This window comes from Canis aureus, chromosome 11 (genome assembly GCF_053574225.1).
Source record: "Canis aureus isolate CA01 chromosome 11, VMU_Caureus_v.1.0, whole genome shotgun sequence".
In the NCBI taxonomy this organism is placed as follows: Eukaryota; Metazoa; Chordata; class Mammalia; order Carnivora; family Canidae; genus Canis; species Canis aureus.
The window spans coordinates 25,636,373-25,656,795 of NC_135621.1; the positions used below are offsets into that span (position 1 = coordinate 25,636,373).

A 20,423-nucleotide genomic window follows, 5' to 3' on the forward strand; every position below is an offset into this window, starting at 1 on the left:
CCCCCAGTTACCCCAGCCCCCAGCCCCCTATTTATTTGAGAGAGAGAGAGAGCTTGAGTGTCCCGAAAAGAGAAAAGGGGAGGGGCAGAGGGAGTCAGAGAGAAGCAGACTCCCTGCCAAGCTCAGAGCCAGATGACCCAGGGCTTGGCTCCATCTCACAACCCTAAGATGATCACCTGAGCCAAAATCAAGTCTGACCTTTAACCGACTGAGCCACCCAGGGCTCCTCTTCAGGGGAAATTATTAAGAACAAGCAAGTTTGGGACGCCTGGGTGGCTCAGCGGTTGAGCCTCTGCCTTCGGCTCAGGTCATGATCCTGGGGTCCCAAGATTGAGTCCCGCATCCAGCTCCTCGCAGAGAGCCTGCTTCTCCCTCTGCCTGTGTCTCTGCCTCTCTATCTCTGTCTCTCATGAATAAATAAATAAAAATATTTAAAGAAAAAATAAATAGCTTCCAAAATTTTTGTTAGCATGAAACTTTGAAGTTGTGCAAAGCTAAATGATAAACTGGTCTGAATTCATTGCACATCTGTCTTTTCTGAATAAAATACTAAAACATGAATTACTAAACATAAGGTTTACCTACTTCTGACTTATCACAGAGAAACTAAGGCTACTTGGATCTGTTAGTGAACTGGTTTATGCTTCATTGAAAGTTGTATGATTAGGGACGCCTGGGTGGCTCAGTGTCTGTCTTTGGCTCAGGGCATGATCCCGGAGTCCCAGGATTGAGTCCCACATCGGACTCCTGCATGGAGCCTGCTTCTCCTTCTGCCTCTCTGTCTCTGCCTCTCTCTGTCTCTCTCATGAAGAAATAAATAAAATCTTTAAAAAAAAAAAAAAAAGTTGTATGATTAGAAAGAAAAAAAAAAACATGTTTCCAGAAATTAGGGAATCTATTCATCAATTTGTCAATCTAAAGAATTCTGGTGCGGGCAGCCTGGGTGGCTCAGTGGTTTAGTGCGGCCTTCACCCGGGGCATGATCCTGGAGACCCGGGATCGAGTCCCACGTCGGGCTCCCTGCCTGGAGCCTGCTTCTCCCTCTGCCTCTTTCTTTCTCTGTGTGTCTCTCATGAATAAATAAATAAAATCTTAAAAAAAAAAAAATTGTGCAATAATCCACAATTTGTTACTCATAGTTTTCACTGGGGACCAAGGTTTCAAAGATTTATTAAAAAAAAAATAAAATAAAAAAAATAAAAAAAAAACAAAAAAAAACCCCATAGATTTATTTACTTATTTATTTAATGATTTTATTTATTTATTCATGAGAGAGAGAAAGAGAGGGAGTGCACGAGCAGCGGGGAGGGGCAGAGGCAGAGGCAGAAGCAGCCTCTCAGCTGAGCAGGGAGCCCAATGTGGGGCTCGATCTCAGGCTCCCAGGACCATGACCCAAACTGAAGGCAGACGCTTAAACAACTGAGCCACCCGGCCCCCCACTTCAAATGTTAGTTATTAAAATGTTGTGTGTCACAGAAATCACCAAATTTCCTTGTTACCTGCAGTGTAATGAACTCTCATCGGATCTCCCCAAACCAGACCCACTTTGAGTCATTTGTCATCTACAGTCACAATCCTGATATCCTTCCAAAAACATGTTTCAGCTTTAAGGAGATTCACGCAAAGGATTCTTGACCAATATAGGTCTCTGATCCCCTTAAGATCGGAAAAGTAAATTGAGTAAGGATTTCCAAAACTAACAGGATAACTATGTTCAAACAACAGAAGCGAGTAACAGGGACTAGATGAATTAAGGAAGGGCATTACGGTTTTTATGACCCCTATTTGAAAATACTGCTTGTTCTCCAATATTTGCTCTTCCAGATTTAAGGAAAGCTTTTGTCTTAAAAGATCTACAACTGACAAAATGAGATAAAATATTCATTTGCAAACAAATGGAAACATTTATCTTTTCTCCTCATCTGGACCCTCCAGAATTCAGAAACCTTGTGGCAATTTAAGTCTTTCTTTCATGGCAATTATAGTAATTTACGTTAAGTAAAAATCCGTTCTTCTTATATAAAATCTTTAAAAAAAAGAATAGGGCAGCCGGGGTGGCTCAGTGGTTTAGCTGCCTTCAGCCCAAGGCATGATCCTGAAGACCCGGGATAGAGTCCCACCTCAGGTTCCCTGCATGGGGCCAGCTTCTCTCTTTCTCTCTCTGTCTCTCATGAATAAATAAATAAAATCTTTAAAAAAAAATGTCTCTCTCCCCCTTTTTTTTAAGATTTCATTTATTGTTGTGCTCGCTTCGGCAGCACATATACTAAGATTTCATTTATTGGGATTCCTGGGTGGCTCAGTGGTTAAGCGTCTGCCTTTGGCTCAGGGTGTGACCCCGGGGTCCTGGGATCAAGTCCCGAATCGGGCTCCCTGTGGGGAGCCAGCTTCTCCCTCTGCCTATGTGTCTGCCTCTTTCTCCATGTCTTGCATGAATAAATAGATAAAATCTTAAAAAAAAAAAAACCCCACAAACTTCTGCTTAGCCTGGCACATAGGCCTGACACAGCTAAGATTTGCAAAGACTGTTCTTTACCTAAAACCAACCTCACCCAAAGAGATAAAGGAGTAGCCAAAGTGGTCATCATTTCAATTCTTCAAGATTGAGGAATGATCATAACTCGGGGGAAGTGTGCTAAAACCATGCCCCAGAGGGTTAATGAGGTGAAAACTAGCAAAAAGTTTAAAATGTGTTTTTGGGACAGCTGTCTCCCCGCAATCAGTAACTGCATCTTTCCCGACCCCTCTAACTCACTGGTGGTCTCTCTGCAGAAGCCTGGACTCCAGGTCAACTGATAGGGTTCCGGCCTGGCAACAAAGCAAGACCCTGCCTTCCTGACTAGAGACAGCCAGCCTAAGACCCCACCTTGGAGCATGCCCAGAGTCCCATCCCCTTGTCCCAAGATAACCTCCTGATGCCAGGGGCTGAAGGCTCCACCCCAAAGACACATGGGACATATGTTATACATATGTTCACTCAATGCACATGCTCCATCTCTCCTCGTAAATAATCATAAATTTCCCTACCCTTTTATCAAGATACTTGTAAAGGATTCTTTGGATTTTTTTCTTGTCTGAGTCTATTCCAACATCACACTGGTTCCTCGAAATTGTACTTATTGGAATTATTTCACTGTCCATGTGTCGTTATTATAAATTTTATATCAAATAGAAAACCAGTCTAAGCCAAGCACATGTAGTATGTTTGCTCATCAACTGGACTTCATAGAGAACACATATCACTGTTAAGCTTCCCACACTTACGTTATAAGTTCCCCCAATGAGGAACTCTAGGTAAATACACACACACACACACACACACACACACACACACACACATCTAGCAATGAGGGACCTGATGGACCCAGAGCTCACAAGCCAGTCACCCCGGGACTGGGGAACATAAAGTAAGGGTTGATCATCAAGGCTTTTGGAGGAAAGATTATTGAGCAAAAATGAGATATGATAAAGGAACTTTCCAACATTTTAATGTTTATGGGGTCCACTCCTGGGCTCCTAGGGAAGCTATGGCTTTAATTTTCACCAAGGTCAGAATGACTTCACCAAAGTTCAAGGCATGGGTTCTATTCCTGCCCCATACACACCTTGTACATCTGCTTCGTTAGCAAATAAACTAAAAAATATTTCAAGCTGAAATCTAAGTTCTGTTCCTATATTTCTGAAACCTGTAACCTTGTTCTCTTCTTTTAAAAAAATTTTTAAAGATTTTAATCATTTATTTGAGAGAGGGAGAGAGTGCGAAGGTGAGGTGAGGAGGGGCAAAAGGAGAAGCAGGTTCCCCACTGAGCAGGGAGCCTGGCTCAAGACTCAAACCCAGGACCCTGGGATCATGACCTGAGCTGAAGGCCTACGCTTCACCAGCTGAGCCACCCAGACACCCCTCTTCTTCTTTTAAAAAGAAATTCTAAAAAGTTTGTTCATTTTGCGTTGACAACCACATTCAAAATGGAGTCACATGTGAAGGGCCCCTGTCAGGCAAACCTAACTGCAGTGTCAGCCTGGCCAGGGACTTACTGGTCACCCACAGCAACTTTACGGACAGACCCCTTCTGTTCCCCTTAGGAGGGCGACCTTGTCTGAAACAATGCATTCTTTGCAAATAATCTCCTTCCTCCACTTTCTCTCCCTGACTTTAAAAATCTTTTCTACAGGGATCTTTTCTACCTGCTTCTCCCTCTGCCTATGTCTCTGCCTCTCTTTCTCTCTCTGTGTCTCATGAATAAATAAACAAAAATCTTTTAAAAATAAAACTTTTTCTACAGCTCAATGGAGTTCCTTTCTCTTTGCTTGATGGGATGCAGCCAATTCATGAATCATTGAACACAGCCAATTAGATCTTCACATTTACTCAGCTGAATTTTTGTTATTAACACTTTGCTCTTGGAATAAACACCAAGATCAGCCGTCAACCATTGCTTGGCATACTGGATGGATCCTACCCTGTCCACTCCCGGACTCCCCTATCCTCTGGCAGAGCCACTCTGCCCTTCTCTCAATGCTCCTGGCCTTCCGGCAGGTTCCAGGACTACACGTGCGCCCCTCTGCGTGGGCAGAGCCTCTGCACATGCTATCTCCTGGGTCTGGAACTCTCGCTACCTCATCCTTCTCACCTTGCTGGGCACTATTGCTCAGTCTTCATGACCTTGAGTCTCCAGGGCAGGGCTCCTACAGATGCAGCACTCCTCTCCCACCTGGGCCCCTCCTCCAGGTGGGGAAGCTTCCTTGTTACCTGCCAGCTGAGCCCAGGCTCCCTAGGAGCACAGGGCATGGCTGGATCTGCTTCCACTTGTATCCCCAGCTAAGCATACTGCTAGCCTGGGGCAGGAGTCCAGGCACAGGACTGATTTGTTAATGCGCTGAATGTACTGCATGGAGGGATGCCAGCAGCTGTGGCAGGGACATATGAAATGGGGCAGAATGTTCTGGGCCCTCCCTCTATGGCCTTAGTTTCCTCATCTGCAAAGGGTCCCTGAGCCCCGTTAGAGTCCTAACGGTAACCCTTGGGACAACAAAACAGTGTGGTTGACTCGGAGCAGCTGGGTCAGGGCCGCTGCCACCCAGGGGCCTGGGAGTGTCAGCACATCCAGCAGGGTGGCCCGAACTCTGGGGCTTTCTGAGGCCCCCAGAGGAAGCCCAGTGCCCACTTCCCGATATTCAAAGGTTAAGAGAGGAAACTCAGAGACCCTTTCAGTCCACTCCCTCCCCTTTCCTCTGCTGGGAACCACCAGCAGAGGCCGGGCAGTGGGTAGTGTCCCCTGGCAGCAGAGTCCCTGTGCAGGGCCACCTATTACTGCCCACGTGCTGCCAACTTTTCTCAAATTTTTTTTTTTTAAATTTGTTTATTTGAGAGGGAGTGCAAGAGTGTGCAAGCTCGAGAGGAGGGGGAGGGGGCGGGTGGAGGGAAAGACTCTCAAGCAGACTCCGGGCTGAGCATGGAGCCCCTCAGCCCTGTGGGCTTGATCCCATGACCCTAAGATCACGACCTGAGCCAGAAACCAAGAGTCAGATGCTTCACCGACTGAGCCAGCCAGGCGCCACTCTCCTCACTTTTCGAAAGAAACTAGAAATCTTGCATGGAGCCTGCTTCTCTCTCTGCCTGTGTCTCTGCCTCTCTCTCTCTGTCTCTCATGAGTAAATAAATAAAATCTTAAAAAAAAACCAAAAAACTTAAAAAAAAAAGAAACTGGAAATCTCCATTTTTACACAAAAGCTTTCTATTTTAAATATGAGCGCCCTATTCAAAATATCCCACATGAAAGATCTGTTTGAACTGTACAAGTCAAAACAAATCATGCCTGCAACCCCAGGGCAGCCCAGCTTATGATGAGGGGTTGAGCATCCCCCACAGTGGGCAGGACACGGGGGCCAGGGATTGACACGGGACTGTGCTTTGTCATTAGGGAACCCCAACCAGTGCTGGGCTCTCCTTCCCTCAGGCCAGTACCTCAAGCTTGTTTCCAGAAGAGTAAAGCCAGGATTATGATGGGGACAAAATTAAGCCTGGCTTCTCTCTCCCCACCCCGGCTTACTGCTTCCTGGTTTCTCCCACAAGCCAGATCGAGCTTGTGCCTCAGCAGGGGAGCAATATGTGTCACCCCAAAATGTATCTCTTTGGCATATGCATTATCTTAGGCTGATTATCTTTAAGAAACAGAAGACTCAAGAGGTTTTTCTTCTTGACTTTCCCTGTAACTGCATCAAAGGATTCAGAGAGGACCTGTTCCAGGAAGGAGCAATCACCATGGCATCATACTCTGAACTGGGTGTAGTAGACAGAGAGGAATTTTGCAAAGTCTGTTAAAATTCCTCTTGAAGTCTGTTTCAGATGGCCCGGCAAACACTTGCTTACCGAATATTTACTCTTTCTGTTCTTTCTGTGAATGGCCTTCCTTCCCTTTGAAGCCTAACACCCTTACCCTTTCTCCTTGGTCCAGAATGGCATATATACCCCATTTTGCCTGTCTTTGGAATCTCTCATGTTTATGTGGTATCCCTGCTTGTATGGGGTGGCGCAGCGGTTTGGCGCCTGCCTTTGGCCCAGGGCGCGATCCTGGAGACCCAGGATCGAATCCCACGTCGGGCTCCCGGTGCATGGAGCCTGCTTCTCCCTCTGCCTGTGTCTCTGCCTCTCTCTCTCTCTCTCTCTCTTTCTGTGACTATCATAAATAAATAAAAATTATTAAAAAAATTAAAAAAAAATGTTATTTTCTCCCGTTAATCTATCCATTTAATTCTTCTTCTTCTTTTTTTTTTTTTTATTTATGATAGTCACAGAGAGAGAGAGAGAGGCAGAGACACAGGCAGAGGGAGAAGCAGGCTCCATGCACTGGGAGCCAGATGTGGGATTCGATCCCGGGTCTCCAGGATCGCGCCCTGGGCCAAAGGCAGGCGCTAAACCGCTGCGCCACCCAGGGATCCCTATCCATTTAATTCTTAAACCAGGGACACCTGGGTGGCTCAGCGGTTGAGCAGCTACCTTTGTGATCCCGGGGTCCTGGGACTGAGTCCCCCATCAGGCTTCTCCCTCTGTCTCTGCCTCTCTAATAAATAAATAAAATTAAAAAAGAAATTCTTAGACCAGCTGGAAGAAACTTGGAGGATTGCGGGGGAGTTTTTCCTCCCCAACACGTCAAAGCCTTTCCTAGCAGCTCCCCATCCCCCGGAACATCTTCTTCCTGGATTATTTGTGTGACTATCTCCCTCACCTGCATCATTTTTGCTCAAAGGTCACTTCTGCATGAGGCCAACCCAGGCCACTGTATTTATAAGACTGAACTGCAAGCTCTGCCCTACATCCTTATCTCACACTGCTCTGCCTTTTCCACACCCTCTCCCCTTGCACACTCTGTGAAAGGCAAGGAGAATGCCACACGCAGCCAGGGCTACCAGAAGCTGGGAGAGGCATACGCAGAGGCTGCCAATGCTTCAATTTGGTTTCTGGCTCCAAACTGCGAGACAACGAATGTTTAAGCCACCCAGTCTGTGGGGCTTTGTAATGGCAGCCCCTGGAAATGAATAGAGATTTTGGAGGGTATTTTTGAGGTCCTCCAGAAGAGAGAAATTCACCCAAATCTATAGGTGTTGGCGTGAAGCTGATGGCAACTATTTGGTTGGGCTTCTGAGCCTCCAGAGGTTGCTAGAAGTTCAATCTGAAATTTTATGAGAAGTCCCGGCAAAGCACATTTTTAAGAAACCTATATGGACCATCACTATTCTTTCTGCCCTTACATAAATAATCAGGCCAAGTTTGCTAAAACTGGACTTATTTTACAAACAAATTAGTCTCAATTTGGCTATCTTTGATGAAAATAAGGGTGATTTGAGAGAAAAATTATGTTTCAATAATACACCTTTGTGGATGTTAGATTCTAGTTCTTTTTTTTTTTTTAAGATTTTATTTATGTATTCATAAGAGACACACACAGAGAGAGAGAGGCAGAGACACAGGCAGAGGAGAAGCAGGCTCCATGCAGGAGCCTGATGTGAGACTCGACCCCGGGATTCCAGGATCACACCCTGGGCCGAAGGTAAGCGCTAAACAGCTGAGCCACCCAGGGATCCCCTAGATTCTAGTTCTGATGAATTATCTCTGAGTATTTGTTGTTTGCCTATAAAAACGGGGTGGATCCTGAATTCTCTGGTTTCCTCAAACATCTGGTTATGACTCTCAGAACTAAAGTGTCCCATTTTCTCCCATACTTCAACTTGAAACCACTGACAACTAAAACCATCTTTTTTTTTTTTTTTTCATGAAGCCTTAAAGATGGAAGCCTGAAGATTTGAGGTAAACTTCAGAGAAACTGCCACAACAGCTCATGTTTAAACAATCTTCCTGTCTATTGCTGTGGGGACCACTCAGAAACATTGCCAGAGACATTCAAACTACAGGCTAGGGAAAAGTTGTCAGCCCTCACTCCATCTGAACATGCTCAAGCATCTAGAAATCTTCTAGAAATCTAGAAATCTTCTCCCTGGCAGCACTCAGGACTGACACTGGGTTTATGATTTGCTCCAGCCATTAACCTGTGTTTTTCTTTTGTTTCCATAGAAATACCTCTTACTAATTACCTGATTGCTTGCACAATATAGGGCTAACTTTGAGCGCCCACCTGCCTCCTGAAATGAGACACCTGTTTAACTGAAGTAGCCTATTTTTTTTTTAAAGTAGCCTATTTTCAAGACTAAGACTGGTTCATGAAATATGGAGCAAACTTCTTACAACAAAACACAACAGTTAAACTCCAGCTAAGAGGAAACGATGTTGGTCTAAGGAAAAAAAAAAAAACTGTCAAAAGGGAAAAGTGTTCATTCATAACCACATCATGGGACTTTCGTTATGCTGTGGTGGCCCATTAACAAACCATCCCCAGTACTTGCTCATGGGGCTATTTGGAAGGAGAGGAGATTCTGACCTTAAAGAAAGGAAGACCCCCCCCCAAAAAAAAAAAAACCCACACCAAATCCACAAAAGAGCTGGGATCACCCAAAGCTTAGATGATGGCACACCCAGAGCACAGACCTCCCTTGACCACTTTCTGAAAAAGAATTTGCTAAGCTGTTCTTGTAAGCCCCTGAAGGAAGGACCTCAAGGTGTTATTCAGGAGACAATCCCACTAAGGGATGATTAGAACTACTAGGGGTTGTTCGCTTTGCTCGGTAATCCTCAATCTCTTTTACTTGGAAAGATAATTCCATGGTCAGAGTTTCACAAACTTTAGCTTCTTCAGGTAACTTGTCTGATTGCTGGATATGTTACCTGAAGCCCTTCTCCATACACGACCACGCTGACTCCATAGCTATGCCCATAATCAATTTCTCCAAGGAGCCCAACTTCACGGCAACCTATGTGGTCAAAATACTTAATGGAGGAGCAGCCTGGGTGGCTCAGCAGTTTAGCGCTGCCTTTGGCCCAGGGTGTGATCCTGGAGACCCGAGATCAAGTGTCGCATCGGGCTCCCTGCATGGAGCCTGCTTCTCCCTCTGCCTGTGTCCCTGCCTCTCTCTCTCGTCTCTTGTGAATAAATAAATAAAATCTTAAAAAAAAAAAAAAAAAACTTAACGGAGCATTCTGTGTACCCTGTTTCTTTTTAACATCCCCTATAGTGTCCCCTGTAGTGACCTTAGGAGGCTCACATAAGGGCACTGGAACCTATGGTCATAAAAACTGAACACTCTATAACAGACATTGACTACTTGTTTGCTTAACATAACCCATTTCCTGGAACACCGTCTCTTTTTTTAGTTCAGCAAAGAAGGACTAATCAGTCTTCAGGTTACACTACCTCTTGCCTATGTACAGATTGGAGGTCACAAAATAGTACCTACCTCAAGGGGATCTCTTCCCCTTCACAGGCACGTGATATGAATTTCACGTGGACGCTGCCTTCTACTGATCCCTGACTTGACCAGGTTTTTTGTTTTGTTTTGTTTTTTAAATCATAAGAGATTCTTTTTTTTATGTTTTTTTTAATTTTTTTTAATTTTTATTTTTTTATTTATGATAGTCACAGAGAGAGAGAGAGAGAGGCAGAGACACAGGCAGAGAGAGAAGCAGGCTCCATGCACCGGGAGCCTGACGTGGGATTCGATCCCCGGTCTCCAGGATCGTGCCCTGGGCCAAAGGCAGGCACCAAACCACTGCACCACCCAGGGATCCCTTGACCAGGTTTTAAACAAGATCTCCCACACTAAAAAGCTTAATTTTCCAAACATGTCCAGAATCCCTCTGAGCCCCAATGGGATATGTATTTGTCTGTGGGTCAACTGATTAGCCTCGGGCCTACGAATGCTGGGACAGAGGTGGACAGGAGTTTCTCATTTACTAGGCCACCTAGTCCCTTCTTTCTTTCTCTGTAATTCCAAGGATGTTCAGCATTGGGCCAGCTCTTTTTTCCCCAGAACTAAAAAGTCTATATTGAATGGTGACATGATCGGGGGAGAAGTGCAGGACTATCTACCAGGGTGTCCGGACGATGGAACAGGCTCTTTATTTGGAAGAACTTTACTACCCCGGTGAGGAGTGGCAGCCCATGAACATAAGATTAGAAACCTCTCTGTATCTTTGGGATTATTTGCTAACGAAACTGTTTCAGCTATAGCAGCTCAAGAGGAGGACTTAGGACTCTTTAGCCAGAATAGTTTTAGATAACAGAAGTGTTATAGGTTATAGTTTAGCAGAACAAGGAAAGATTTGTATGTTAACTAATTCATCAGCTGGCACATATATTAATCCTTCTTCAGAAGTGGAAGTTCCACTTGACAAAATAAAGACAACAGGCTACTTGGTTGCAACAAATCGCTGAGTTCCCAGTCTCAGATTTGGACTGCTTTTCCAGATTATTTTCTAGGATTCTCCAAGGATTTAGGTCAATCTTCCTAGGATTATTTACTCAAATGTGGAACTTTCCAGATTCCTAATTCTCCTTCTTTGCTACTTAATCACAAAATGCGGTACAAAACGTACCAAAGCTATCACCCAAAGTACAGGGGTGCCTGGGTGCTCAGTTGGTTAAGCATCTGCCTTTGGCTCAAGTCATGATCTCAAAGTCCTGGAATAGGGACCCATGGTGGGCTCCCTGCTTGTACTCTGTCCCTCTCTCAAAATAAAGAAAATCTTAAATAAAGAAAAATAAAAGTACAAAAATTCTAGTAATGCAGAATGTAGGGTTTTAAGCCAGAACTAAGGAATGTTTCCAGTTAAGGGCAGAAAGGATCCGTTCCTCTCACCCCAATCTCAGCCCGATTTCAGCAGGAAATAGCCAGAGTGGTCATCATGCGGATTTGCTCATGAACAAGGACTGATTAAAGACAGTAGGGACAGAAAACAGTAACTAGAGTTAACAGGGCAACCATGGCAGCTGCAGCTTCCTTACCCAAACCTGCTTGTTCTGGGAATGCTATCGGCCGCCACGTTCCTATAGGGTACTACTCTCGCCTGACACCATGATAACCGAGAGTTAATTTATGTTTTTTGGAGACTCAAGTTTTCATCAAGAAGCCAACCAGAGGGCCGCCTGGGTGGCTCACTGGTTGAGCATCTCATGATCCCAGGGTCCTGGGATCGAGTCCCACATCAGGTACCCCGCAAGGAGCCTGCTTCTCCCTCTGCCTGTGTCTCTGCCTCTCCTTCTATGTCTCTCATGAATAGATAAAATAAAATCTTTAAAATAAATTTAAAAAAAAAAAAAAAGAAGAAGAAGCCTGCCAGAACTGCTCGGGACCACTGACCTCCCCTCAGAGCCCAACAAAATGAAACAAGCCCTCCCTGACCCAGTAACTTGCTTTATCTGGTTTTGAGTCACACAGCTCCTCTCCCCTTTACCCAGACCCTTTCCCACTTGCATTTAAACCCTGGCTGTCCACCTCGGGGCTGTTGCCCCAGCTCCTCACCTCCTCCCCTGTCTGCCTCTCACATAAACCTTCTCCTTACTGCACACCTGTTGGCTCAGTGATGGGTTGTGCTGTGCATCGGGCCCGTGACCTTGGGTTCAGTTACAGGATCAAGTGGAGTGACGGGGCTGCCCCTGCTCTCTGCTGCTCCAGAGGGCTGTGGGGATGGTCACGGGCTCTGGGGCCTGAGGACGACGACCCCGGAGCAGCAGCTCTCCAGGTGTCACACCACCCAGTGGGCGTGGGGAGCCCGCTCTGTCTTGTTTTAGGTTACCCTCCGGCCCCAAGGGGCCACGACTGCTGCAGAGGGGCCTTGTCCACTCCCCTCTTCCCTCCTCGCCCACGGCTGCGGTGTCCGGGCTCACCACTCATGTGACCCAGGCCTGGCCTAAGCAGCTTCCCCAGCCCAGCTGGGAATGTGTCTTATTCCGGATTAGCCCACTTCTGCGCCGGGGCCCCTCGGGGTGGGCCATCTATGCGGGCACATTGGGAAGCCCGGGCCCACGGCCCTCCGCCTCAACCTCTGTGTGGCGGATTTGTGAGGTTTGGAGATGAGTCCCTTCAGGAAAAGTCACAGACTGGCAGCCCGAGGCCAAATCATCCCTTAAGCATATTCCACTTGACCTTGTGGTGTGTTGGCAACACGGGAGGTCTCTGGCTTCTCGTGAGTAACTGGAAATTCTGGCCATGCGAGGCCTGAGTCCCCGGTGATAACCACTGGCTGGGCTGTCCTGCCCCCAGACCCACAGCCCCTACCACTCCCTGCTGCCTGACTCCCAGCAGCCCGATTAATTCCACAACTTGCTCAGATCCAGCAAGCACTTGGGGTTGACCCCTGCCTCATCTGGTACTTCATAAACTGAAGCTGCGTTCACTACCTCGCTTGATCCTCTCTGACCATACGCACAAAGATCCCAAGATGTTGCTTATCACCTGAGAAAAATGGGGAGAAGGTGTCTAAACGGGAGGAGGGACTTGCCTAAGATCTTGAGCTAGCAGAGTTAGGAATCAACCCAGGCGTTCCTGCCCGATTTATTGCAGGTTCCCATCGTCCCTGACTCTCTCCCTTGGGCTTCTACTCCACCTCCTGGGAGCCGCTGCTGGGACCCCCGTCTGTGGGTTTCTTCCAGAACACCCTGTATATTTTTATTGCACTTAAAAAATATATTTCATTTATTTATTCATGAGAGACACAGAGACAGCCAGAGACACAGGCAGAGGGAGAGGGCAGGCTCCCTACGGGGAGCCCGATGAGGGACTCGATCCCAGGACCCCGGGATCATGAGACGCTCAACCACTGAGCCACCCAGGTGCCCCGTTTATCACACTTATAATAAAATGTCTATTGTTTTTGGTCTGTTTACTTGTTTATCATCTGTTTCACCTCCTAGAGTGTACGTTCCTGACCTGGACTCCTCCTTGCTCAACCCCTGGGGAGTCATTTCCAGGGAGGGCACTTGTGAACGGCGCCCTCAGCCAGAGGTGCCAGCCCCCCAGGAGAGGGGCAGAGTCCGCTCTCGCTCACCCCAGCTCCCGCGGCGGCCTTGCTCGGGGCTGGCACTGAGCAAACTCTTGGTAAAGTTTTCCCGGGTGAATATTACTGGGTAAGGAAGTGCAAAAAGCACGGGCCTGATGCTGCCCTAAGGCCCAGGTGCCACCTACCCTACTTCTCCATTTTGCAAAACCTCTTTCGAGTTGTGCTGCCCCGTAGGACGTCCCCAAACCCCAGCCTCGGACACTGGCACCCACCACACAGGGTCAGCAGAGCACGGCGGCGACATTCCCCAACATCTACTCTCCAGACACTGGACTACGCTCCCCACGGGCCTTTGTCACCTGGCACATGTCACTTGGCCTACTACTGGAGCCTCAGTTTCTCCAGCTCTGGACGGGGGAAGTATGGGGCAGCAGGAGGATGGCATGAGATACACCCTGCCAAGCACTGAGTGCCGTGTCTGCTCCAGAGCAGGCTGCCAGAGGGCCTAGTGGTTATCACTCCTCAGTAAGGACAGTGCCAAGAAGTAACGGTCTTGGATGGTGAGTCCCTACCTGTGGCCACCTGCGTGGTTCCTCTCTGCAGGAGGAGTCGCCCACACTCCTCATTCAAGTGATTGTTGTTCTTCAGGAATCTGGGGAAGACAGAGAGACATGAAGGTCCTGGGGCAGAGAAGGCCAGATGGAAAGAAGAGGAGGGCCGCCCACAAGGGACACAGGCATGTGTCAAGGGGGATGTTTCCATCAACTCTCCCGCACTCATGTGTGAGCACACATATGTGTGTGTGTGTATTTTCTCTCCTTTATTTTTTCAAAAAATTTTTAAAAAGATTTAATTTAGGGACTGGGTGGTTTAGTGGTTCAGTGCCTGCCTTCAGTGCAGGGCGTGATCCTGGAATCTCGGATCGAATCCCACATCGGGCTCCCTGCATGGAGCCTGTTCTCTGTCTCTGCCTATGTCTCTGCCCCCCCCCCCATGAATAAATAAATAAAATCTTAAAAAAAAATAATATAGGGCACCCCCCGTGGCGCAGCAGTTTAGCGCCGCCTGCAGCCCGGGGTCTGATCCTGGAGACCTGGGATTGAGTCCCACCTCAGGCTCCCTGCATGGAGCCCGCTTCTCCCTCTGCCTGTGTCTCTGCCTCTCAGTCTCTCTCTCTCTCTGAATAAATAAATTAAAAAAAAAAAAAACTTATAAAAAAATAATAAAATAAAATAAAATAAGATTTAATTTATTTATTCATGAGAGACAGAGAGAGAGGCAGAGACACAAGCAGAGGGAGAAGCAGGCTCTATGCAGGGACTCCCCCTACGCGGAACTCGATCCCGGGACTCTAGCATCACACTCCAGGCCAATGGCAGGTGCCAAACTGCTGAGCCACCCAGGGATCCCTTTCTCTCCCTTAGATAACAAATATTTGTAGGTCCCTGACCACCGGGAGCACTTCCAGGTGCTAGATATACAGAGGCAACCAGCCTGTCACCACCCACAGACCTTCAATTATCTACAGGGCAGGGAGGAGCAGCTCATCTAGGGGAGTCGGGGGCAGGCTCCCAGAGGAAGTGGCAGTCAGCTGAGGCTGGAGGAGGAGTGGGCAAGTTAGCAAGGTGCCTGCAGAGAGGTCCAGGTAGGAGCCACAGAGAGAAAATGTGTACAAGGAAGGACTGTGTGTGTGTGTGCATGCACACGTGTGCACGATTATAGGGAGAGGAAGATGGGTACAGAGCGTGTGGAAAGGGGTCTTGGTAAACGAAGTGTGTGGCTACAGAGCAGGGAGGATGCAAGGCTCTGAAGAGTGAGTGCCAGGAGGCCCGATACCCGGGCAAGCACAGAGCAACAGGGCCGGGGTGGATTCCTGCGGAGGAGACAGACGCGGCCTCTGTACCCCAGAGATTTCCTCCCTTCATATCCTGCACTTGCACCCAGGTCTCCCTCCCGCCACTCCCTCCCGCCAGCCCCCTCTTCCCCCTTGGCACTCACCTCTGCAGCATCTCCTCTGGCTTGACCACTTGCCGGGGCTTCTGGAAGGCCTCTGCCTGCAGCATGTGCTCTATGGCTCCCCGCCTGTAAGTCAGCATGTTCTCCATTCCCTGGGGATTTGTGGGTTCTGCTGGGTGGGCAGGGCTCTGGGCTGCTGACAGAGGGGCTCAGCTCCCCCCTCCACCCTCTGCTGTCAGCGGCCCCTGTCAGGGTCCATTCTGACCCGAGATCCATTCTGACCCAGTGAAGGGCGGCACAGGATCAGCCCCTGCTAGTCATCCCTGGGATCGGAGTGAGTTGTCTGCCTCACTGACTTCCGGGCCAGCCCTGCCAGTGGTCGGGACAGCTGGAGGGGTGAGGGCGATGGAGGGGAAAGGAAATCTCTGGCAACTGCAAGTGCTTTGCAAAGGTTCAGTATTAGATCTGTAAGTCACAGAGCATCCCGGGTTGGCAACTTTATCTGCTTTAATTCCTGCCATCCCTCCAGGGGGCAGACAGGAGACCACAGAGGGGGCTTCTGGACCCCCTCCGAGTGTACCCATTTCCAGGTCAGCTCACTCGGACAACAGCCCAATCCTGTCCACAGTCCGCCACCCGGAGCACCAGTGGGAAGTGACACTCCCAGCCAAGTCCCTGAGAATGCAGGACAGGGAGGACCAAATACCCAGGGGCCCCAGAGAGGATCCTGGGGCACCATGTATGTTAACTCCGCGAGTGAAACAGAAAATAGCCCCAGGGTCCTCACCGGATCCTCACATTCACCCACAAGCTATCCACCCATGAACCCAACACGAATTGAGCGCTCACTATGTGCTGGGATTGGGCAGGCGGTGATAAAAAAGACAGCACGGCTCAGGCCCTTTTGGCATCTGTGGCCATTTTACAGATAAGCAACTGAAGCTGGTGACAAAGCTGTGTCACAACCGAGAGGCTGAGCTTCTGGGGATGGAGTGACAGAATGCAACAACAGGCAGGCAACTCCAAGGTCATTTAGGCTAACCTCCTCATTTTACAGGTGAGGAAACGGAGACTCAGCTAGGCCCAGTGACTTGCCCAGGGTCACCCAGCAGATGAGTGGCAGAACCAGGACTCAGATGCAGGGACAGCCTCGTTTGTTGTCATCGGCAGTGGTAGGAGGGATGGGTACTTTCCCATCCGTCCACACCCAGGACTGCTGTATGCTGTTGTGCAATGTGCGAACAGCACAAATGCACACAACTGAACATGAGTGTGAACGGCCTCATTGGGCTGTGTGCCCCCAGAGCCCCCTCAATCCACTGTTCCTGCCCTCTCCCAAGCCCTACTGCTTGGTGATAGACCTGGCATTCTATATGTCCCAGGCCACATATAGGGTTTCCAAGGATGACAAAGGCTTTCCCTTTACCCTGCCCACTCCTTTTTTTCTTTTTTTAAGGTTTTATTTGCTTATTCATGACAGAGAGAGACAGACAGACAGACAGGCAGGCAGAGGGAGAAGCAGGCTCTGAGCAGGGAGCCCGATGTGGGACTCGATCCTGGGTCTCCAGGATCACACCCCAGGCCAAAGGCGGTGCCAAACCGTTGGGGCACCGGGGCTGCCCACCTCTGCCCACTCCTTAGGGGTACAGGCTGCACAGCCCTGTCCCCTGTGGGGGCCCCCTGAGCCCCCATATCTGCTCTCTGCGGCCTCCTCCCACCTCCCTGGTACCCGCCCACTGCCAGGGGCATGGGTCTCCCCCACGACAGCATCCATGAAAGCCCTCACTCTTACTTTAGGGTCCATGGTAAATGGCAATGTGTCCAGCAAGATCAGTTTATCCACCATCTCGGGGAAGATACAGGAAAACTATGATGTGACCCAAAAAGGAAAGAATGAGTAGGAGGGGAAGAAGGCAAAAGGACTCAACGTTTTCCAGGGGGACACGGGTGTTTCCAAGCGGCCAGAAGAAGAATCTTCAGTCCCTTCAGGGTACACCCCTGCCCAAGGTCCACATCCAGACCAAGGTCCACGCCCTGGTGATGACTGGATTCCAGGATTCTCTGGGGATGGGGAGTGTGGAAACTCTGAACTCCATCGGGAATCCAGTTTCACTGATGTCTCCGCAATAATGATTATATCACTGCCATCTATAAAGCAAACTGGCCCTAGGCCATAAAGTGCTCACTTCCAATTTGTGACAGGAGGAGCCACTTCCCTTCCCGGTAACTCCTCCTTCTCTCCTGCCCACCTCAGGCCCCACCTGCAGGAATGCCTGAAGTGGCCAGAGGTGGACACTGCAAAGCCATCTACTCACCATTCCGCCGATAATGCCACCTGGGGGGACAAAAGAGTAGTGACCTGGTACTCCCCAGCTCTCCGAATCCTACCAAGACTCTCTCACAGGGGCTGCCCCTCCCCAGGCTAGGGGCCTGGCTCTCTCCCACCAAGGGGAGGCAGAGCTCTTCATTCCCTCCCGGAGGCCACATGGCCCCTTCATCAGACCTTGCCACCCAAAAGGTCACATATTCCCTTGTCGTACCACCTCTGAGGCCGTATGTCCCCTGGAGGGGGGTGGTTCAGGCCAAAGGGCATAGTGTCCAGGACACCCACAAACCCCCTCATGTCTTCTGGCAGCGCCCAGAAGTGCAGGGTACTGTGTACCACCTCCTCTCCCTCCCTCGCAGCCCCTCAGCCCACTCGGCCCCCTCCCAGCCAAAGTGTAAACTCTACTCACCAAAACTATGACTCAGGAGGGAAAAACGCTTCCACTTCAAGGCTGAAAACACAGAGCCAGGTCAGGTTGGGCCCAGGCTGCCCCCCACTCTGCCCTGCAGTCCCTGTGCTCGGGACATCCCTCCCCAGCAGCTGGGGTGCCCCACTCAGGGAACTAGCTTGGAGGGGTTCTAGCTTCCCTGCAAGGGGTGGAGCCCCCAGAAGGATGAGAGCTCTTGGCAGCCTTCTCCCAACCTTCCCCAAGTCACCTCTGAATCCCTGGGAAAACTGGGGCCAGAGCCAGGTCACTCTCAGGCAGCACTGTTTCCCCGCCACCACACCCCACTCCAACGAGAAGAGGGGGTGTCCCAGTGTGTGTGTGTGTGCGCGCGCGCACACACACACACACAGACACACACTGCCTCCGGCTCACCTGCTACAACTCTCCCGATCTCATTCACAAAGTTTTCCTGGCAATACGGGACACCAAGGTAGTAATGGGACGAGAGCCCATGTCCCCCGAAATCCATGGCAACATAATGGAAGTCTGAGGCAAGAGATGAGGGTCAGGGAAGGCGTCTAGGTGAGCTGTCTCCCCACCCCTCATGCCCCTGCAGTCTATATCACATTGCCCCTTGGCTTCCCTGCACTCCCACCTTTTGGAAGAAGAGGGATGAGTCTGTCAAAGGAGTTGGCATTGTCCAGCCAGCCGTGCAGGCAAAGAACTGGGGAGCCCTGCTGGGAGCCCCAGGCTTTGGCAGCGATGTGACCCCAGGGCACAGCCAGCTTCAGTTCTGAGAGCAGACCTGGAAGACAGCCACCCCCTCGATCGCCAAGCAGGTGCTTTCTGAGGCCCCCATCAGTGCCCTAACATGTCTGGGGGCATCGGGGCAGCCCCGGGGGACTCAGATTCCTAGCTTCCTACACTGCGCCCCGGGGATGACCGGGAAAGAGCGTGACATGGGGCTGGGGACACTCAGAGGAAGGAAAGAAAAACTGGGTCCACTGAGTGAGGAAAACCAGGGGAGGGTTTCATGTGCAGAACTTTATGGAGTTGGCTGGGGAACTGGCCAGACCTGGGCTCTGCCGGCTGCGTGTCACCGTGGGCCACGATTACTAACCCCTCCCAGCGAGCCCCGGTTTCCCTTTCTGTAAAACCGGAGCAAACAGAGTAATAACAGCCAACAAATTCTCAACTTTCGGAGGGGCGGAGGGGGGCCCCTCTCACCTCCTCACAGCAAGTCCTACCAGTATCACCCTCCCTTCGCAGACCAGTAAACTGAGGCATGGGGGTGCAGTCCGTGCCCGAGGCCCATCTGGCGCAGGCGGCACCATCCCAGGACCCGGTCCTGACCACCCGGCACCGCGCGGTGTCCGGCCAGCGCTGGTCAGGGCTGCCTTCTCCCCGGTCCGCCACTGACCTCTCCACCGGGTCGGGCTGGAGACCGTGCGCCCCGGACCCCCGCGCTTGCTCCTCTATCCCGGGGCTCCCGGAACCCTGAGAGGCCGCGCGCAGCCCCGGCCTGGGACCCCGCCCTCCCGCGGGGGCGCGTCCGCCCGCTCCCACTGCCCCTCCGTGGACGGAGGGCGCCCAAGTCTGTGGGGGGCGGCTGGGAGGGCGCGCGCGGCGACCCCCAGCCTCCCCCGGTCTAGGGGCCTGCGGCGCAGCGTCGTCACCCATTGCTGGAGTCCCGCGGTCGCACGCACCACGCAGCCGCGAGGTCGAGACTCCGAGTAAACGCAGGAGCTGCAGGCCCCGCCCCCGGCCCGGCCCCGGCCCCGGCCCCGCCCCCGCCCAGGCCCGGCCCCGCCCCCGCCCAGGCCCGGCCCCGCCCCGCCCCGGCCCCGCCCCCTGCACCGCCGGTCCGCGGGTCCACCGGTCCCTGCGCCCACCAGTGACTTCCGGAGGGCGACCGCGTGTAACCCGCCTCTCCCCTCTGGCCCGGAGGGGCCCCGAGCTCCCGGATACTCACCCACCCCGCGACTGGGGAACTAGCGGCGGGGGCCGCACCACCTCCAAAATTTGGGGTCACACCGGGATGGCATCTAGGAGAGTGATGTCTCTGCTTGACGCGTGGGTGACGGGTACGAGGCCCTGGGCAGTCTCCAAGCTGGCCTCGTTCCCGCGCTGGACCAGGAGCAGCCGCAGGGCGCGGGCCACCGCCTGGATGCTCACTGGCTCGAACCCCTGGATTAAAGGTGGAGAGACTGGGCAGGCCACTTTAGCCCCGCCTTCGGCCCAGGCTCTGATCCTGGGGACCTGGGATCCAGTCTCACGTCGGGCCCCCTGCAGGGAGCCTGCTTCTCCCTCTGCCTGTGTCTCTGTCCCCCTCTCTCTCTCTCTCTGTGTCTCTCATAAATAAATAA

At 50.7% G+C, this 20,423-nt stretch overlaps 1 protein-coding gene across 5 annotated transcripts in view; it reads right to left on the reverse strand.

Moving 5' to 3' along the window:
• SERHL2 (serine hydrolase like 2) overlaps nucleotides 1-20,159 on the reverse strand; it is a 37,723-nt gene extending 17,564 nt beyond the window's left edge. For 2 of the 5 annotated variants that reach the window (XM_077914245.1, XM_077914246.1), the window contains exons 1-8: nucleotides 19,734-19,812; nucleotides 18,713-18,862; nucleotides 18,490-18,603; nucleotides 18,079-18,120; nucleotides 17,659-17,678; nucleotides 17,136-17,210; nucleotides 15,386-15,495; nucleotides 13,960-14,039 (exon numbers count right to left, since the gene is read on the reverse strand). In XM_077914245.1, the coding sequence (XP_077770371.1) occupies nucleotides 13,960-14,039; nucleotides 15,386-15,495; nucleotides 17,136-17,210; nucleotides 17,659-17,678; nucleotides 18,079-18,120; nucleotides 18,490-18,603; nucleotides 18,713-18,862; nucleotides 19,734-19,737 (595 nt within the window). In that variant the 5' untranslated portion in view covers nucleotides 19,738-19,812. Of the gene's footprint in view, nucleotides 1-13,959; nucleotides 14,040-15,385; nucleotides 15,496-17,135; nucleotides 17,211-17,658; nucleotides 17,679-18,078; nucleotides 18,121-18,489; nucleotides 18,604-18,712; nucleotides 18,863-19,477; nucleotides 19,629-19,733; nucleotides 19,813-20,029 lie in introns of those variants that run through there. The other 3 variants (XM_077914249.1, XM_077914248.1, XM_077914247.1) reach the window with 3 other exon arrangements.
• Nucleotides 20,160-20,423: the final 264 nt, after the last annotated feature.